This window comes from Vombatus ursinus, unplaced genomic scaffold (assembly GCF_900497805.2).
Source record: "Vombatus ursinus unplaced genomic scaffold, bare-nosed wombat genome assembly UNPS02014773.1, whole genome shotgun sequence".
NCBI lineage: Eukaryota > Metazoa > Chordata > Mammalia > Diprotodontia > Vombatidae > Vombatus > Vombatus ursinus.
Genome location: NW_020954551.1, coordinates 43,114,718 through 43,136,632, shown reverse-complemented (window position 1 = coordinate 43,136,632; position 21,915 = coordinate 43,114,718). Strand labels below are relative to the sequence as shown.

Here is a 21,915-nt window from a genome sequence, read left to right as displayed (position 1 = left end):
AGTTGTCTTAAATCCTTGCATTGCTGAGAAGGGCTATGTCTATCAAATTTAGTCATCGTACAATGAGAACTTTTTTTTTTAAACAAAAATATATTAAAAGTGAACAGGGCACCCAAGTAAAAACAAACAGAAATATATGATTCTTTGTCTTATCTTGATCTCAAATTGCAGTATGAAATTTAAAGTCATTATGCTACACCCTATAGTTGACTCAGTTTCAGGAGTGACCTAAACAACTGGACCCATCAATCAGATGCAAAGTAAGAAGGTGATGAGCTGAGGCTGACCAAAAAGAGGCAATTATTTTAAAATAGTATCTCCCTCTAACTCTGTAATGAATGACATATAACTATCAGGGAGCATAACGAATTATTTTTTGTTTACCTCAGAAGGCTGTTGCATGGATCAATATGGAGATAAATACATAAAATACTTTAAAAATACAGATTGCTGTGGAAAAAACACAAAGCACTTCCCTAAGTACTACTAGCTCATTTGATCTTGACAACAAACTCAAGGAAGACTGTCGGGATTATTCCCATTTTGTGAATGCAGCTAAGAGCTTTAGGTGAAAAGGCAGGGATAGCGGTTTAAGGTTTACAAAGGGTTTTCCTTACAACTACTCGAGGGCTATAGTTTAAACATGATTACTCCCATTTTACAGATGAAGACACTGAGTTTCCAAGAGGTGAAATGCCTTGCCATGGTCACCCAGCTAGGAAATGATGGAGTGGGGATGTGAACCTTGGTTTCTAGCTCCTCGTTCAAGTGCTCTTTTCACTAACTGAATGCACACAGATCTGGTCTGTAAGGAGTGTTTTCCCCCCTCTATCATTCTGCCTCTCAGGAGTGGCAGGACCTGGAGAGGCAGAGATTTGGGGAAAGGACAGGAAGGTAAATCCTCCCCACCCAAATTTCAGAGCCCCGCAGATCCTGAAATCAGATGGCAGAAGACATTCCCTACTTTGTCTCTCTATAAGGCCAGCCTTGTTGCTCCTCCCCAGGAAAGGTGCTCAGTCACTCCTTAAGAGGCCAACGGCTTAGAGCCAGATCTCACTATTTCTCCGTCTATTAGCCTTTTTGAGACCGTCTAGTAAACATAAGCTATCACGAGTGACAGACCCACCAAGGAACCTACCCACTCCAAAGATCTCATTTCACTGCCCACGTGGCTTTTAAATAACACAAAACCAAATCTGAGGCTGTCAGGCTGAAGCAGCTTTTAACTTGTAGACGGTCATTTTTTTCCTTCCCTAGTATCAGATGTCTTTAGTTTACTGAAGATTCCTTAACAATTAAGGCACTTCAAAAACGTTAAGAGTAATTCTTTATAGAGGGAATCTACAGGAAAAGGCAGGCCGAAGATGTGGGGGGTAGAGAAGAAGGAGGGATAGAAGATGGTGGGTGGGACAGAGGAATCTAACCAGTTATATTTAATTAAAAAAAAAAAAACCACAAACAGGATGCAGACACATTAAAAAAGCAACACTGACCTAACAATGGAATGTGAACTGTAGTTGACTCAAATGGCGTCATTACCATTTCCCTTCCCTCCCTCTGAAGCCCAGCCATCCTTAAACAGACAGAGCTGTTTAACCAGCGTTCATTGCTAAACCACTCTTTGACTTTCTAAGTGCAATGCTTGGACAAGAGGAGATGGTTCTGCTTTGTCTACTGCTGCAGTCTGTTCTATGGTGAAGCACCAAGTTTGACATAGGTCAGAGAAGAAAACAAGTTAGAGTTTCGACGTAGTCCTCTTTATGTCTCCTAATAAACACTGGTTGCAAAGGGAGAATACCTGAACAGAGCCCAGAAAGCTGCCCAGGAGTCTCCATTTTCCATTGGGGAATGCCCATCTGTTTATACAAGTGGGGAGGAGTGAAAGGCATATTTCTCAGATGATGGCCAAATTTCCCTTAGCTAAAGACACGCACAAGGGCTGTCCTATGGCAGGAAATGTGGATTTTCCCATTTAGCATGTGACTATGCCTGCAAACACCATTTTCCTGTTAGGGTATCTGCTGCGACTATGGGTTGATTAATTACTGAACACTCCTCTCTAAATTTCTCCATCCCTCTACCTCAGGATCAACAAGACCAGATATGGCTGTTTTTGGGTACCACAAGCCTTTCAGCCTGTCAGTCCATCAATACCATAGAACTGCAAGAGTGGCGTCTAAGACCTTCATCAATTGCTTCCGCATTTCCTCAAGATGTTCAGAGTCTTGTTCCACAATCACAGTAATAATAATAGATGTCATTTACATAGTGCTTTAACGTCTGAAAAATGTTTCAGATGCATCACCTACTTTGACATTCATAATTTTCTGATGAAATAGAAGCTATTAGCACCATTTTACATATAAGAAAGCTAAGGTTGAACAATTTGCCCAGGATCACGCAACTAGTAAGTGTGTGAGGTAGGATTTGAACCCAAGTCTTCCAATCTCCAAGCCTAGCATTTTGTCCATTTATTTGGGTCCCAAGTCAGCATTTCTCAAATGGTCATCTCTCAGACTAGGGAATACACAAGTACCTCCCAACACATCTCATCATATAGACCCAGAGTCACGTACAAAGAGGTCTCTAGCAGGGGGAATCTCACAGATCCTTGTCTGAATACCCTCTTGAAAAGAGCAACACTCACCAGGAATCCGGATTTTGAACTTTCCACTTTGGCCAAAGCCGCTTTCAATGATTCCGCTCTCCCCCGATGACAGGCGGACCTTTAGCCCCACAAAGATCTGGATGTTAGTCTCCTTCTTGAACAAGGACCGACCAATCACACTATAATCGTCAATCACCTACAAAAGAAGACAAGGGCCACAATTAAAAGGCCAACCTGGAGCTCCTCTAGAACCACTACCCCCTCAGCAGCTGGGCCAGCCCTAGACTCTGGGTCTCTAGATGCCCTGTCTGTATTATACACTTGAAAAGGCCTGATTGCAGCAGCAGGTCCTCCCTCCATTAGGACTCATTGAAACCCCTCTTACACTTCGGGAGACAGACAAGTGCTATAGACAACAGTCTTCACCATCTGATGATGCGCCTCTGAAGGGAGTGAGACTGGTCATGGCTTGTCACCATTCATACCTGAAGCCTCCATAGCCTGGCAGGGCCTTCCAGAGCCTGGGCCTACCTAGCAGAGTCTCCTAGGGTCAACTCTGTGCCAGGATGAGAAACAGAATTGAACAGAAGTCAGTAACACAAAGACGCTTCATTGTATGAGACAGCTGGCCTTGAAGCCAGAAAGACATGAGTTCAAGTCCTGCCTCTGATAAATACTAGTTGTGTGACCTTGGGCATGTCACTTACTCAATGCTTTGACAGCTCTCTAAGACTAAAAATTACACAGAAGCTGCTAACCTGCACTGTAGAGGGAATTTCCTCACAAGGGAGTTCCCTATACCAATGAAATCACAACTCCGGACTCTATCCCTACACAAACACAAAATATCAAGCCCTGGTTAAAGATTTGGGGATCTTACTAGACAATAGAGTTTGCTGAATGAATAAACTAGTTTTTAAGTTAAGAGATAAATGGCTGAACAAGTTGTGGTATGTGATTGTGATGGAATACTACTGTGTTATAAGAAATGTTGAGCTCGATGATCTTAGAAAAACATGGAAAAGACTTGCACAAAATAATGAAGAGCGAAACGAGTAGAACCAAGAGAACATTGTATACAGTAACAACGATATTGTTTTAGGAACAACTTTGAGTGAATAAGTCATTTTGACTATCATAAATATCCAAATTAACTACAAAGGACATATGAAGGAAAAAGCTATCCATACTGAGAGAAAGATATGATAAATAAAAGTAGGTACAGAATAATTTTACATTTATATACATATTTGTATCTAATAGTAGTCATCTCTAGGGCGGGGGTGTAAAGGGAAGAAAAAAAGGAAAAAAAGGGAAAAATTTACATGATAACTTTAAAAAGAATAGCAAGTTGTAGATAATAGATCTACAGTCTCATGTGCAATCATTTTTTTAAAAATTATACTACATGATGGAAATGTTTGTTTTATCCCATAAATTAAAAAGATGGACATGAGACCACTTCAAAAGAAAAAATAATTAAGCACACATATATATGGTACATAGTAAGTGCTTAATAAATGGTTGCTGACATACATAAAAGGACAGAGTTCGTAAATTATATCCGTGTGTATGTATATGTATGCATGTCTGTCTACACATACCATGACTCCAATGTGCATTGTGTTAAACATTTCTGATCATGACTTTCACTGTTTACTTACTGTGAACCAGCACTTTTGTGGGGTTGGTATTTTTTTTCTTTTTAAAAATAACCCTCATAATTTACAGGCAGACAATACTACATTGTGGCAGCTATCCCACATCTATTGTCTGAAGGACTAAATGGGAACATTTTCAAACTCATAGGTCCCACTGAAAACCAAACCCAGCACACCTGGAATGAACCCCCCACGGAGATCCTTCTAACATCTATACAAAGGCCAAACTTCTTTCATTATTATTTGGAATCTAGAAAGGTCAAAAATCAGGAGCTTGTTTTTACCCAGTCCATTTCTCAGTAATTTAAATGAATCACTATCTCCTCCTCCCACTCTCTATTAGCACCAGAAAAGCCTACAAAAAATGCTGACAGAAGCATCTTCTCTCATCCCAATTCCCCAAAAGGAAAAAAATGAACTAGGGAGTGCAGTAGGCAAATGGACAGCCTCCTCTGGCTACAGCCGGGACTGGAAGATGGGCAGACCTGCCTTTACTCTGCTGTGCTGGGGATGGGATGAATCAACGGCAACACTGTGTTAACCCAAATAGTATAACTCACATCCTAATGTAAATGGCAGAAGGGACCTTGCTATTTAAAGAAACTCTTTCATGAATCCTTTCATAAAGAATTATTTTGTTAACAGACAATCACTTCCCAATTTATTTATTTTCTAAGTTTACATGTCTGTGGTTTTAAAAAAGCAGAGCAGAGGAAAATGAAGCACAGAAACTACGCCAATTTGTTACAAAGGGTTTTTCTTTTGTTTTGTTTTGTTTTCCAATAGTAATAGAGATGAGGAGAGAAAAAATAAAAAATACAAGTAATTTAAAAAATGCTCCATCCCCGTAATTTCAAATTCTATCCATTTTCCAAAATTCAGTTCATAAAATCATAGGATTCTGACCTGGAAAGGGCTTTCAAGGTGGTCTAGTACAACTCCCTTATTTTACATTTAGAAAAAATGAAGTCAAGAGAGAGAAGAGGCCTGGGCCAAAGTCACACAGCAGACCAATCTACTGCCATGCCAGGAAGGGCGCCCTGGGACCATGGCCTCCAAATCCTACTCTACTAGTGCTGCCCCGTAGTTTCTATTCTTTTCAGCAACAACAAAAACCACAACAAAGTGCTATGAACCCCCAGGTTAACTTAACATATTATGCTATTCTTTTAGATTTACTCATTAAGTGCTTACAAAAGAACCACAATGGGAATTTTGGACCCAAACAGCTCATGACAGTTTTGAATCGCTACAGAGACAAACCTACAATGTACATATTTGTTGTCACAGAAGAAGAAAAAAAAATATATACACACATATACACACACACACACACACATATACACATACACATTTGTAACATAGTTAGTTATTTACTCCTTAAGGTACCATTAAAGAATTTTTAGCTAGAACCCCCTAGACCATCATGGTGAATCCTCAAGGGTTTGAGAACTACTAAATGGAAACCACCCTTAACACCACCAGGAAACATTTCACCTTCTCCATGAAGTCTTCCTAGATCATTCCTGCCCAGTGATCTCTTCCTTTTGTGAATTCATAGCAGTTGTTGTCTATCATAGTCCCTGCACATAATAGGTACTCAAAAATGTTTAATTGGTGTACCATTCATCTGGCAGTTAATGATATACTTCCTCATGATAAGTTTTATACCGTCATCTTATCCTATTGCTTTTTCCCCTCAACTAGGGAGTAGATGTTTTGAAGGCAGGTCACTCCCCTGCTCAACAAGAGATGCCCACTCTACATGCCAGGCTCTAGAAGCCAGGCCAAGCCTCTCACTCTATCTGCCAAGATCCAAAGAAAAAAGTGAAGAGGACCCTGCCCACAAGTGCCTTGTGTCCTCTCAGGGAAACCTCATGGACACCAAGGAGTAAATAAAACTGTAAAAGGCAAATTACACTTTGAGGAGAGGGGCTGCTAGGAGGATCAGGAAAGGCTCTCTGGAGGTAGCAGCCTTGGGCTGAGTTTGTAAAGAAATTTGGGATTCTAAGAGAGAGAAGGGAGCAGGCAGGACAAGAGCCCGGGCCAAGACGTGAAGAGGGAGGAATAAGAAGGTAGCCATTTGAGCGAAGGAACAGAAGTCTGGAAAAGGAAGCTCCCCCAGGACTGAGAACGGCTTCCAACGACGCCAGAGATTTGTTTTGGATTTGAAAGGCAGATGGGAGCCTTTGTGGTTTATGGAGCAGGAGGGTGACGCAACCAGGCACACATTTTAGGGAAATCACTTTGGTGCAAATGATGGACTTGAGGCAGGGAGACCAATCAGGAGACAATTACGATAGTGCCAAGCACAGCCTGAACTCTGGAAGGGGGGTGGGGTGGGGGGTCTTGTCCCGTGTAGGAAAAAATACAAACACTTCCGTTTAGCATTTCCAGCCCTTCACCGTCTCACTCCAATCTCTCTCTCTCTGGGTTGATTACTTGCTGTTGGCTCCCCGTCTGTTCTGTGTGGCATCTGCCCCTTCCTCCCTTCTCAGTCTTCTGACACCTTACTCCCCAACACATACTCTTTGATCCAGTGACACTGGCCCCCTGGCTGGTCCATGAAAAGACCCTCCATCTCTCTGCTCAGGGCATTTTCTCTGGCTGTCCCTCTGCCTAGAAATCTCTCCCTTCTCATTTCAGTCTATAGACCTCCCTGGCTTCCTTTAAGTCTTGACTAAAATCCCACCTTCTACAGAGAGCCTTCCCCCGACCCCTGTTAATTCCAGTACCTTCCCTCCATCAATTATTTCCTACTTATCCTGTATATAGTTTGGTTTGTATATATTTGTTTGCGTGGTGTTTTCCCTTATTAGACTGTAAGCTCCCTGAGGGCTTGGGACTGTCTTTTGCCTCTTTTTGTACCCCCAGTGCATAGCACGTTGCCTGGCACCTAGCAGGCACTTAACAAATGTTTACCGATCAACTGATTTTTCTCCCTCTTGGAATTACTAGTTCAATTCAAGACTCATCTTCTATAAGAAATTTTTTCTTGATTCTCCCCAGTTACTAGTACCTACCCAATGATTACTTTTCATCTATTTTTTTAAATTAAAATTTCACAAAAATCCACTTTCTCTTCCTCTCACCTCCTTCCCCCACCCTCAACTTTTGAGAGAAAAAACAAAACCCCTGTTGCAAACATATCCGGTAAAGCAAATCAATTTCCAACACTGGCTATGTCCAAAAAAAGTCTCCATCTGCATGCTGAGTCTATCATCTCTCTATCAGGAGGTGAGTAGTATGTTTATGATGAGTCTTCCAGAATTGTGGCTGATCATTGTGTTGTTCAGAGTTCCTAAATCTTTCAGAGTTGTTTGTCTTTATGATATTATTATTGCATAATTTTTTCACCTAGTTCTGCTCACTTCACTTTGCATCAGTTCACATGTCTTCCCAGGTTTCTCTGAAATCATCCCCTTCACCATGTCTTACAGCACAATATTATTCCATCATACACACACATACACACACACACCAACTTGTTCAGCCATTCCCCAATTGCTGGGTACCCCATCTAGTTTGCATATATGTTATATTTACTTATCTCTATACATATTTTATCCCTCTACCCAAAAATATAAGCTCCTTAAGGGAAGGGACTCGTTTTTTCAAGTCTTTGTAGTCTTAACACTGAGCACAGTGCCTGGCACAGAATAAGTGCTTAAGAAATGCTCGCTGTGGGGAGGGAAGAAGGGAAAAAATTTGGAACCCAAAGTTTTAAAAACACACGTTAAAAAAAAATTGTTTTCACATGCAGCTGAGAAATAAGAAATACAGGAAATGGGGTATAGAAATCTATCCTGCCCTACAGGAAAATAGAAGGGGAAGGGGATAAGAGAAGGGGGGTGAGATAGAAGGGAGGGCAGATTAGGGGAAGGGGTATACAGAATGCATGCCATCTTGGGGTGGGGGAAGGATGAGATGGGGAGAAAACTTGGAACTCAAAATCTTGTGGAAGTGAATGTTGAAAACTAAAAATAAATTTTAAAAAAGAAAAAAAAAAGAAATACTCTCTGAATTGAACTGAACTCTTTGTACTTCCTTCCCTCCCTCTCCCCTCTACAACTGTTTTCCACTAAACAGGTACTCAACAAATAGCTGTGGCTGATTTACAAATGGATTTGCTTCCTATAACATCATGTAATTAAAGCATGATGCACATGGGGCTTTTTAAACACACTATTATAAAAAGTGGATTATCTGTATGGCCTCTTCTGGTTCTGAAGGTCATTCACTGAACAACACTGAAGTAACTGGAATAACTAAATAACAGGAGCTGAAATCTGGAGGCTGGTTCTCCGTAGGGTGGCACACTCCCACAGTCCCACTGGTTTACTCCCTCAAATCTCTTCGCACTCTATCCTTCACATAGCTGATTCTCCGTAAGCATAGGTATGATAATGTAACTCCCCTAGTCAGTGAAGTCCTCTGTTTGGTTTTTAAGGTCCTTCACAACCTGGTCTCAACTTATCTTTCCAAATGAAATACACACACACACACACACACACACACAAATATGCACACATACACACATATGTGTATGAAGCCAAACTGGTCTTTTCTCTGTCCATTCCTTAAACACAACACTCCATCTTCTTCCTCCCTACCCTTGTGTATAGGCCATCTCCTGTCCCTGGTGTGCCCTCCATTTTCAGCACCTCACAGAATTCCTCTGGTCCTTCAAGACCAAGCTGAAGCACCACCTTTCACATGGAGCTTCTCCTGATCTACCTAAATGCTTGTGACCTGCCCCCTGCAAATACCTGGCAATTAACTAGCTTCTGTCTCTTTTGTATTTGTTTAATTTATTCAATTTATTCTGTACATACTTATGCGTGTATATGTTGTCTCCTTCAGAGCAGGGATTCTTTGATTCTTTCTATTTGTACATCCAAAGCCTCGCACATAGAAAGCACTTAAGAAACTGCTGCTCCCTGACTGATTCTGCTGTCATAACATCTCTAGCACTTGTTGCCTTCTCTCTACTCACATGACTCCCTCCTTAGTTCAGGACTGCCATCACTGCTTTCCTAGACAACTGAAAGAACCTAATTTTTCTCCCCCTCAATTGTCTCCCCTCTCCAATCTACACTTTGCATAGCTGCCAAAGTCATTTTCTTTAAGTACAGGTCTGACCATATCACTCCCTTGCTAACTAAATTCCAGTGGTGGTGCAACGAATAGAATGTTGGGCCCAGCGTCAGGAAGACCTGAGTTCAAATCTAGTCTCAGACACTTAATAGCTATGGAACCCCTGGGCAAGTCCCTTAACCCTGTTTGCCTCAGTTTCTTCCTCTGTAAAATGTGGATCATAATAGCACCTACCTCCTAGGGTTGTTGTGAGGATCAAATGAGATAATATTTATAAAGCACTCTGTACAGTACCTGACATACAGTAAGTGCTATATAAATATTACTTATCATTATTATTGTTATACTGTTAAGTATCAGGTACAAACTCCTCTGTTTGCCACTTAAAGTTCTTCACATCTTGGCCCCAGCCCACTTTTCCAGCTTTATTAGACATTAATCCCTCTCCTACCCTCTAGAGTCCAGCCACGCTGGCCTCCCCATTTCTCACACCTAACACTCCAGCATCCATTTCCAAAGCTTGGCACAGGCTATCTCCCATGGATGTGATGTAGTTTTACCTCACTACCACCTCCAAGAAACCCTAGATTCTTTCCCAGTTCAGTCAAGTGCCACTTTACATGTAGCCTTTCCTGATCCTCTCAGCTGCTAGGGCCTTCCTCAACCCAAATTACCTTCAATTTATTTTGTATAAGCTCTTATATATGCATACATATATGTATGTACACACATACACACACACATTATCTCTTCCAATGGAAGGTAAGCTCCTTGAGGGTAAAGACTATTTCATTTTTGCCTTTGTATTCTCAGCATCCAGCACAGGGTCTGGGATATAATAGATACTGGCTTAATGATCAAGTGATTATTCTCAATGGATCCTTTGGTCACCAGACACTGCCCGATTCTCAGTTTGCTCCTGACTGTGACCTATCATTTCTTAGTGCTAGTCCCTGTTAAAGACCTTAGCTTAAAGAGGCCATGGTCTCCCTCTGCATCCAGGGCCATCTCCAGTTGTCCCGCTCTATATATCTGGCCACTGGACCCAGGTGGCTCCAGAGGAGAAAGTGAGGCTGGTGACTTTGCACAGCCCTTCCTCTCTTACATCCAATTCCCTTGCACGTCCTGGCATCACCCCCCTGACGTCATGGTCCTCTTCCAGAATGAAGGATAAACAATACCAGCAACAACAACAATAAAATTCTGGCCCCCGCCTCACTGCCTCCACCCTGTTGCCACTGACATTCGGACACGCTACCCAACAGAACTTTAACTCCAACCATGAAGGGAATGACCAGTTAGCTTAGCCGGCTAGAACACTACAGTAAGGATCCTAAGGACGAGGGCTCGAGCCCCACACGTATTATCTTTGGTTACCCTCTGGCTACTTTGCAAATGTGTACCACTGGTCACTGGGCAACACTGAGTGGGTGGGTAAGTGTCAATTCATCACAAGTACTGGAAAAAAAAACAACTCATGGTAGTGGGCAGTAGCATCATTTATACTATATGTGTTTATATATAATTCAGTAGAATATTCTTATTATAATTGCTTAAAATGGGTAGAAATCAATTCATAACACGGTAACATGAAAACTTCTTTAAAATACAACCTTCTATATAACACTGGATTTAGTTAAAGGGGATCCTTATGGGGTGGCTTTGCCTCAAACTCTATTCATATAGAATTTATAGATCAATTATCAACTACCTATGGGTTTTTGTAGTAGAAACTCCCTCTATCAACACAGGAGGCAATCCATTTTCAACTTCTAGTCTTAGAGAGCATCTGAGGCTCAGGCAAAGAGAAGTAACTTGCCCAGGATTACACAGCTACTATGTGCCAAGAGGCAAGACTTGAACTCAGATCTTCCTATCTCCAAGTCTGGCACTCTATCCATGACACCTCACTGGATAGAGGTGTATTACTAGAAATAACACAGATTCATAGAATTTCAGAATTGTAAAAGTACTTTAGAGGTTAATCTATTTTAAGCATGCAATAATTCAACAAACATTTATTAAGTGTCTACTGTATGCAGAGAATTTTATTAGATGCTGGGGGGTGGGGCGATATATGTTGCCTTGGGTTTAATTATCATCTCTACACAGATGAATGCCCAGATTTATCTATCCAGCCCTAGGTGCTCTCCTGAGCCCTAGTCCCACATCACCAATTCCATTGTACATTTCAAACTAGATGGTCTACAGACACCTCAAAAGTAACACATCCAGAACAGAACTCGTTATCCTTCCTCTCAAATCATCTCTCTTCCAAGCTCCCACATTTCTGGTAGGGGCACTACTGTCCTTCTAGTCTCCCAGTTTTTGCAACTCTGATGTTATCTTTGACTTCTCACATTCACCCCACAGGTACAAATCTTGCCAAATCTTATTGTTTATATCACTCCAACACTTCTTGTATCGGACCCCTTCTCATACACACAGAGCAGCCACCTTAATTAAGGTTCTCATCTCCTCTTTCCTAGTGTTTCTGCCTCCAGTTTCTTGAGTGTATCTTCCATACAGGTACCGAAGTGATTTTCCTAAAGCACAGGTACAACCCCCACCCCTAACTTAATACTTTCCTCCAGTGGTTCCCTCTACCTCCCCGGGGTGCTGTAAGGATCAAATGAGATTATATGTGTGTGTATGTGTACCTGAGCACACGTGCATGCTTGGCAAACCTTATATCACTATGTAAATTTTAATTATCATCAAAAGGATAAGGTCTGAAAAAATATCACTACATTATAATTTCAAAGATCACTGGTGACTTTTGAAAGAACAGTTTTGGTAGATTAAGGAAAAACGAAAACAGATTTCAGGAGCTGAGAGTGGGTTCTCTTTCTTGAGAAGAATTGAAGGCTAAGAAGTTTAGAAGTAAAAAGGAGATATATGGGATCATGTGAATGCTGCTTTGGGATAGAGGAAACCTAAGTCTGCTTTCGGGGCCAGTAGAAGTGGAGAGCTTGAATACCCATGAGAGAGAAGTCTAGATGGAAAAATCTTCTGGGATCGGAAGAAGAGTAAATGACGATGCCAAGAAGTTTGGCGAAAGGGAGAAGCAAGGTGGAGAGAGCTCACATGAGACAGTCTAAGGCTCATATGAGCAGCTGATGTGGGGAATAGAGAGTTTATTGATAAGGAACTGTCAAGTAGCTGTGACAGCTAAGCTGAGGTTTTATAAGAATGTCCAGTGAATACAAGAAAACATGCTCAACGAATGGTCATCGAGTCTTCCAATGACAGAGAGACATAACTGGTTCATTCCTCCCCAGACTACCCTCCTGGCTCTCTGGACATTCCCCACCATGCTGCAGAAACCTCCTCACCCTGCAAGTTCACACTTTCCCAGTATTTCTCACTTTGAAAGTCTCCTCTGCTCCTGTGGCCTCTCTGGCTGGTTTCTCCCAGAACTTTCATTCCCCTCCAGACTTTCTCTACCATACCCTGTCAAGTATGCCCTTCTCTCTCCCCTTCCCTCCCCTTTCAGCTTCATTTTATGTGGTGTCTTTCCTCATTAGAATGTAAACTCTTTGAGAGGAAAGACTGTCTGTCTTCTTGTATTTGTATTCCTAGCACTTAGCCCAGTACCTTGCACATAGTAAGCACTTAATAAATGCTTGTTGAGTTGACTTGATTAATTCATAAGTCTCTCTTTGGGTAGAGGACCAGTGGTTTACTGACACTTGGAACTTAGAACATAGCACTGTAGGAAAGACTTTACTGTATATCGACACTTTTTAAAGGTATGAGTTAGGGAAAAGGTAGTTCATCCCAAACTGCTTCATCTTCTTTGTTTCATTCAGCTTTCTAGTCCAATTTCCTACTCAGATAAATATACTCAATGATCATTTTGTTTAATCCCCACACTCCAACACTATGCCACCACAAGATTACCAGGGCTCTGTTCTCCTACATTACAGCAGCTTCTAAAATCCCACCACTTCCTTAAGAAACCTTTCTGAACAGTAAGAGAGATGGAAAATTCCTTATTACTCCCCTTTGTCTAGAACATCCAATAGTTGTGCTAGCCATACTAAAAAAATGCAACAGTGATTCATAATTTACTCATTTAATATACCAAGAAAACCTCTAGCTCTTAATGCCAATCCTAGTAATGTCATCTGGATGCTTTGGCCAAAACCTTGAAGGGAGAGGCTTTCCCATACACACTAAAAGCTTTTCCTTTAATCTCTAAGATTAGATCATTTTCTTCACACTGAGATACACTGAGCTGCCTCTGAGTCATGATTCCCAAATTCCCTTTTTCTACTACCCTTTACTCCTCTCTCTGGGACTTCTCTGTTCTCTCTAACTGCTTAAGCGATTCTAAGATGAGTTATGGTTGGTACCTGAATAGGAAATGGTAGTTTCAACTGGTGGTCTCTCCTCTTCCCCCAATTATGGACTGCTGGTAAGGTGGATCAAACAATCCATTCAATGAACATTTGGTAAGGATCAAAATTATAGGCAAGGAAAAAAACTATATGCAAGGAACTTATGCTGGAGTTCTCAAGGGGCATCTGATATCTAGTAGAGGGAGAAGTGTATCAGAGTTTCCACCTGTATATATCCTTCCCAACTGTCTACAGATCAGCATCCACTCCCTCGGGGTCATCCGACTTCTCCATTTCTACCAATGGCACAACCACTGTCACTCATTTTTGCCTCTTGCCTCTCCCTCACTCCTTGGATTTCATCCATTCTGTTACTTCTGTTGCTTTGACCTCTACAGCATCTCTTGGATCCATATCTGTCTCTATTCTATTACTGCTACTGACTTAAAATCATTCTTGTCTCACATACGTAAATCTTGTCCACCCAACTAGAAAATAAGTAGGGTCAGATCTCCCAATTCTTTAGTAACTGGTGCTTAATAAATGCTGTGATGGTGTCATTCCCCTCATCATTAACCATCTTCAGTGGTTTCCTATCACCTTCCAATAAAGACTGAACTCTGGTCATCATTCAAAGTCCTCTACAATACTAGTTTTTCAGTTTCATCTTCTACTATTCCCTTCCAGGTACTGCAGGCCTCTGCTGTATCCAACCACTCATTTCAATGAAGGCTTGTTATGGACTCAAACAGTACAGGAACTAACCCAAGGATATCAGGAACAGCAATCCCCCTGCCACCCCCATTGCCCCCCGCGACTAAAAGACTCTGCTTCCAGCTCAGCCGGGCAGTCATCATCCAGGGAAACAATCTTTGTGACGATACGACCCGACGACCGCATCTGTGGGAGCTACATCCTGCCTCAACCTCTTCGGTAGCTGCCGCAACTTAAGAAATGGAAGAGCGAGCTCTCACCACCAAACGTCAAATGATTCAACATTACAGATGGACACAGTTTTATTAGTGGAGCTAAGAAGATGCTTTCCCATCTGCTGTGCCACAGCACCCCAGGCCTCACTTAGCACAGTGCCGAAGTACAGAGGAGGGCCCGTAAGACCTCTCTTTTTCACTTGCAGCTGCCTCTTTCCACCTATTGTCTCTCCTGTCTGTGAGTCCCTTAAGAGGAGGGGCTGTGTTGCATTGCTGTTCTCATTCTCAGAGCTTGGCACAGTGTTTTGTACATGCCAGTACTATCACATGTGTCAGACTAGTGCTTCATCCCTGGAAAGAGGCAACCTAGCACAAGGAAAGAGTACTTGGCTGGGAGCTGGTCCTGGTTTTGCCAATAACACAATGTATTACTTTAGACAAATCACTTTATTAGGGTCTCAGTTTCCCCCTATGCAAAATGAAGGGGTTGGACTAGGTGATGCCTAAGATTTCTGCCAGCTGTAGGATGCATGAAGAAGGAATCAATGAAAAAGAGAGCCTGTAGCCTGCCTAGCGATCACGGCCACCCCACAGTCTCTCCTGAGAGAATGATACGGAGCAGTATGACTACTAGAGGCCAATAGTGCCTCAGAGATATTTGCCACATAAGGAACTGAAACCTGGGTTTCTTCAAGTTTGACTGCCACTCTCTTGTAGCCAGAGAGCTGACAAATGCTACTAGTCATGTGTCTTAGGATGTCACCTGTGAGAATGCACACCATAACCCAAATGCCACTATGTCATGGGTGTGTTAAACCCCAAATCAGAAGAAAACTGATGCATTTATTGCTAATTTCAAGGTCTCTAGCTGGATGGGAGGATCCAGTCCAATTTGGATTCTTAATTAAGCAATCAGGGGGAATGCAAAGGGCATGTCGAGATAACAGCCCCCTGGAGTTGCAGAAAGCTGAAGGTGCAACCAAGTGAAAATAAGCTCTGAGGGGTGGCAGTATTGTAGGACGCCGGTGGCCCCATAGAATCATCATTCCTTGAAGCAGCAACAGCTGCCTTTACTTGTTGATGGGACAGAAAAAATACAAAAGGCTTTGGTTTCTTTCTCTATAGGAGTGGAACCAACTGCTTCTCAGGTGAAACGCTGCCCATAGGCACAAACGAGCTGCTGTTCAGGGGATGATAATTTCATTTCACCTCAAAAACCATTTATTAGAATCCTACAATCACAAGGGTTATGGAGTTCAACCCTGTGAGACAGGCGGTACAAGGATTATTGTCTCTATTTTAGAGAGGCTCAGGAAGGGTAACTAGCTTCTCCAAGTGTTCTAGCAAAAGGAGAGGAATAATAAGCCTAAGGGCCAGGAGTAAAGTCCAGGCTCTGAAGCAAGGCTCCAGGCCTGCCCTGAGATGACTTTTCACCACTTTAAAGGCTGGTTACTTCTACTCCTTCCAGACGTGCGTAACCTTGACAAGCCAGAGAATCCCAGACGTAGAGCTTGGAAGGGGTCATAGAAGTCACCTTCATTTGACGGATGAGGGAACTGTGGTCCAGAGAAGTAAGATGACTTGTCCCTGGTAACAGAGAAAGTGGCTGAGGGAGAATTTGAACCCAGAGCTCTTTCCGCTGCGCCCCATGGCCTTTATTCCACATCCTGTCAATGAAGGGATTAGGGCCCGTGATTGATTGGTGTCTTCTGGCTCTACCATTCGATGCTCCCTATGATCCAAACCGACACAGAGAGGAATCATTTCTGCAGCACCCACAACAAGCAGTCACTAAGCCTCTAGCCGAAGACTTCTGGTGATGATGAATTCACTACTTCCTGAAGCAGCCTGTTCATCTGTGGGACATCTCCAATCGTTCAGAAGGCCTTCCTCATGTCAAACTAAAACGGGCCTTCTGCTGGCGTCCATCCGTCACTCTTAGTCCTCCCCCACCTCCACCCCCGGGACTAAGGAGGACAAATATAATCCTTTCGTCCACAGGAAAGCCCTTCAAATACTGATGGAAGTAGCCTCTCCTTCCCTAACTCTGCCCCAGGGAAATGTTGGCAGTTTTTCCAAATGACTTCACAAAGCATGGTTTGGAGTGTCCTCAATATTCTGATTACCTTCCATCTTGTCAACATCCTTTCTAAAATATAGAGACGAGAATTGAACACAAAATGTAAGATGTGGTCTGATCAGGGCAGAGTACACAGAGACAGTAACAGCCCTCATTTGGACGCTTCAAGCAAGGCATTGTTCTAGGCACTAGAGATAGAAAGATAAAAGTCACAGTTACTAGCCCAAACGAACCTACAATCTACAAATACCAACCACAATTTATTCATATTCTACTTCTCTTCAGGGAAAACAAAGGGCTTCACTAAAAATCAATCATCATCCACTACCAGCTATAGGAGAGGACAAGTCAGAGGGAGTATTCTTTTCCCTCAATGGAAGGGTCCAGAGGTTTAGATGGATGTCACACAAGTCATACAAGGTCAGGGCAGCAGAGTTGAAATGGGCACCTACAGGGAGCACTCTTCCTTGCTACATCTGTGATTTGTAAACTTGGTTTTCTGACCCTCTTTCCCAAGGGTCTCTAATCACAGTAAAATCCAATTTTTACTCTCAAGGCTAAAGTTGCTCTGTAAAAATCAATTTTCAGAAAAGATAAATAATCAAGTTACCCTAAAAATTCTACTGAAAAAAATTTTATTCTGTTAATGCAGAATATTAAATAAGACACAGTATTCCTGCTACCTTTCTTAGTCAATAAATTAAGATGAAAAACTTCATTAAAAATCCATATGAGGACCATTTACTCTTCAAATAATTATCAAGCACCTTCTCCCTGAAATGTACAGCGCCTGAATGAGCCACAGTCCTGAGGGCTTAGAGTACAACAGAAGGATACAATCACTTTTGGCTAAGGAGACTAAGGTTAAATTTGTTTTTATTTTTTTAAAGCAGTAATTTTTATTGTATAAAATTACTATTTATAATGTGGAAAAATTGAATTCTGTTGAACCTCAAGAATCATGAAACTCAAATTCTTTCCAAATAAAATTCATATAAACTCCTTATAATTTTTTACAAAATTAAGCTGTCATTTATTACTCACAGGCTGAAGCTATTTATTAAACCAAACAATCAGGTAAATCTGGAATAGCAACCTCCCACTGCTATCCCTCAGTCAGTTTCATATGCACCTACCATTAAAAAATCCAAAGGGAAATTTTAAAGGCTGTGACTTCATTTCCCCAGAACTGGTACTCCTGTACAAGAAAATAAGAGCTGCCACCAGTTAGCTGCCTTCGTGAGCTGTAGCATTCTAGTGAGTGCTAACGAATCTTTGGATCCTGTTTCCAACACTTTCACACACCATCATAAAATGTGATTAATATTATCTGCTATTTACTTGTCTTCATGCTGATAAACCATCTATCATCTATAAACCAGGGGTAGAACTAGAGAAGAACTGTGCCCAGAACGTTTATTTGGTCGAAGCTCTTGAGACTGTTTTTAAATATTTCTCAACTACCCACAGATGCAACATGATGCAGCTTTAAGTGGAATATTACTCCCATTTAACCTCCAGCTGATTTTGTGAGGGCACGAAGGCCAAGCCAGGAACTCCCATGGCAAGTGTCTTGCTTGCCTCAGACCTGAGGTTAGCCCACACAGGTTAGATCCGAGGTTAGACCACACAGGTCTCTATAGCAGGAGATGGAAGGCTTTTTTTATGCCCATTAAGACACAAGACCTGGTGACTCCCCTCAGAAGCTAAGCTTCTCTGGGATGAAGTCCTACCTGTGAGGCCACACATCACAATGACTGGACTGCTACCGCTCACAGGAATACACATGCATAAGTATAGACTGGACAGCACAAGACTGTCTCAGAGAGTCAAGAGCTGAGGTTCTTTCAGTAATTTGGGTGTTGGAGCTGAGAAATAATATAGCATATCAATGAACAAACATTTTTAAAGTGTCTATTATGTGTCAAGCACCATTAAGTGCTAGAGATACTAAAACAGTGAATGCAACAATCTCTAATTCCCAGGAACTTACATTCGAATGTTATGAGAGCGGAAAAGGACTGACTTCAGAGAAAATCTAAATCAAGCCCTCACTGAGGCCCAGGCAGGGGAAATGAATTAGCCATGGTCATCGAGCTAGTTTGTGGTACAGTCGGAATAAGAACCTGGGTCTCCTAATTCCTCCGCAGTCACCCTGTTAGTAACATTTAATTACTCAGATCATTTTGTAGAGTCTAATCTCAATCAATCAATTAATCTCTCTCTCTCTCTCTCTCTCTCTCTCACACACACACACACACACACAGACACACAGACACACACACACACACAGATGTCTGGACCAGACCCATGATCTCCTCAACTCATGGAGAGGAATTCCTTCTACTAAACAAATCAGGCACCTGATCAGCAACTTAGATTCAGACAGTTGCTTAGGGCCCAGAGAGATGAGATGAAGTGACTTGTCCAGAATCACAGGGCCATGTGTCACAGGTGGGCCTTGAACTCAGGTCTTTCTGACTCAAGCCCAGCTCTCTACACTCTATCACTATTTACTTTGCTATTACTATATACAAGATTATTTAACAAAATATTAAACATAAAATCTAGGAGTAATACATGAGTAATTAATAGTCAATTAAATCTAATACTAACATCAAATATTTACTCTCTGTCTACAATGCACAAAACACTGCTCTGGGCTTGATGGGGGGAGGCAATGAACTAGAAAGCAGTTCTAGTCCCAAAGGAACTTACCATCGAGCTGCAGAGATAAGGTATAGAAAAGAGAATCATTCAAATGGGGCCTAAGAAATGCTTAGTAAGTGACCCAAGATGAGTGCTAGCAAAGCTGGCTTCTTCCAATGGACTCGCTCCTGGATGGGGTGGACTTGCTGGGGTCTCATGTGAGCCTGGACAGAAGAAACTGTATTCAGGCTTGTGGAGGGTTAGTTATATAAACTCTTCAAGCCTCAGTTTTCTTGTCTGTAAAACTGACATCTCAATCCAAAAACTACCTGCATCACAGGAGACTGTGACTCCAGTACTTTGTAAACCTTAAAAGCATTACAGAAATGTCAGTTATTACTATTTTAATCTATTGGAATCTCATTGGAAGTGTAGACTGCTTCCATTTAGCTGACATCACTGAATTTACACGTGAATCCTCTGAGTTTTCATAACATCAGGGAAGGCAGTCCATGCTGCCTACTAATCGAATGGTCTTTTGGGAGCCTTCTCTGCCTCTCTCTTTTTTGTTATAAAATATTATTAACTTAAAAAGCCAAATGCCGCAAAGACAGTACAGGATCCAGTCTCCTCCAAGGCAGGGGCCTTGCAATGAGGGCAGACTAATTTTATTAACTTCAGGGAAACTTCAAAAAGCTTTAGGGCTTTAATGCCAGACAGAGACGACCCCAAAAGTCAGTTTAAGTGCTGCATAAACAAAGGATTAGGGTGAGCGAGAGCTAAAGGCTTCTTCCACATCTTGTTTACACTGTCCTCCACCCGAGCAGGCAGGGAAGGCTCCATCTCTGCCCGTGCTCCCTGTGGTGTTCGGTGACGCTCCAGTTCACTGACCTACATTAGGATAATATTTTTTTAAATTTATGAGCCGAGGTGCAGAATCAAACTCACTTAAGGGCTTTTGAGAAAGGAGGGAGAAAGGCAACAGAGGAGGGCATTCTGCCTGTTCACCCCTCATCTCTCCCTTGGTTTAGAGCAGCAGTTCAGAAAGGATTTCAAGTTCAAAGAGAATGTCTCTGTGACTCGTTTTATGGCTCAGTGCTGAAGACACAATAGGACTGATGTGATGAAATATCCCCTCCTGCTTGGCTTTTTGTCTTCAATTTCATTTGCAAAGGAAAAAAGTGCTCCATGACTCTGGATGGAAGGGAGCACTTGCTGGCTCTTTTGTACTGAGTCCTACCCAAGAACCCTCCTTTTCCCCGTGATTTTATGGTGACAGAAGCCGAGCATTTAGCTTGGATCAGCCTCCTATGGCAGCCTCCTATGCCAGCTTGGTACCTTCATTTTCTGATAAGGACACAAGTCCTTCCCAATAGCAATAATGATAGAACAACTCACATTTATACAGTGTTTTAAGGTTTACAGAATGTTTTCCTTATAACAATCCTTTGAGGAAGGGAATACAATTACTTGATTGTGTAATCTATGTCATAAAGGAGGAAAATAAAATTCCCAGAGGTCTTTCCTTGCCCATGACCACACAGCACCAGGATTTAGACCAGCATTCTCTTCTCTAGTCCATGCTGATTCTCTAGAAGAGCCTGCATTTATGTGGTGCTTTTTAAAGGTTTTCAGAATTTCAAGTACAGCGTGTTATATTCCATTGGAGGAAACTGAGGCTTAGATAGTTAAGTTACTTTCACAGGGTCACATGGCTAAATGGCAGAGATAGGTCTCAAATTCAGGTCTTCTGACTCCAAGCCCAGAGCCTGTTCTTCTGCCCTGACAGGTTCCCTTTCCACAAGAGCCCCTATGGAAGGAGAGCCTCTAATTTTAAAGACTTCCTGAAAATAAGTAAGATCAGGTTATCAGTAAACTAGAAAATGGACTAGGTTCTGAGACTTGGTCCTTTTAGGGGACACTGACATTCTACATGACCCTGGGCTAATCAACTAACCTTGCCACGGCTCCTAGGTAAAAAGAAGGAAATATGGTATTTTCTAAATTAGTAATGAAGCAATGGGCTGACATGGAATGCTGTGCTGCAGAAATACATTCCTCCTGCTATGATTCTGTGATGCAGCAAAAAGTTACCAGGCAGGTCTCTTGGTCTCTGTGGGTCTTGGTTTCCCCATCTGTATATTAAGGGGGCTGTCACAGCACAAGTAAGAAGATTCCCAGGTGGGAAGTAAGGAAAGCTCAGTTTCAATCCTGGCTCCTCTCCTGTGGGCCTGGAGGATCTGGGACAAGCCAGGACCCCTCCTGGAGCCTCTTCTTCTTCATTTGCAGAGAGAGGATATTACACTGGAGTGTCTCTAAGGCCCCTTCGGCTCTCCTGTCCTATAATTCCACGAGCGAGGAGTCAGCTCTCCCAGCTATCTTCTAGTATCTTAAGAGAATGTGCTAGTTATGTCTCCTTCTAATCCAATCCAACAAGCTTCTGTTAAATACCTACTATGTGCCAGGCACCAGGCTAGTTGCTGAGGATAAATGGGCAAAACGAAGCAGTCTTCAAGCTTTAGAACAATGAAGGGAAGTTGGAAAGAAT

General features: G+C 42.1%; 1 protein-coding gene across 1 annotated transcript in view; it reads right to left on the bottom strand.

Moving 5' to 3' along the window:
• Positions 1–2,552: 2,552 nt before the first annotated feature.
• The window catches only part of EEFSEC (eukaryotic elongation factor, selenocysteine-tRNA specific), a 243,410-nt gene continuing 224,047 nt past the window's right edge, over positions 2,553–21,915 (bottom strand). Inside the window, exon 6 of the mRNA XM_027863808.1 lies at positions 2,553–2,804. Coding sequence (XP_027719609.1) covers positions 2,553–2,804 — 252 coding nt within the window. The remainder of the gene's footprint in view (positions 2,805–21,915) is intronic.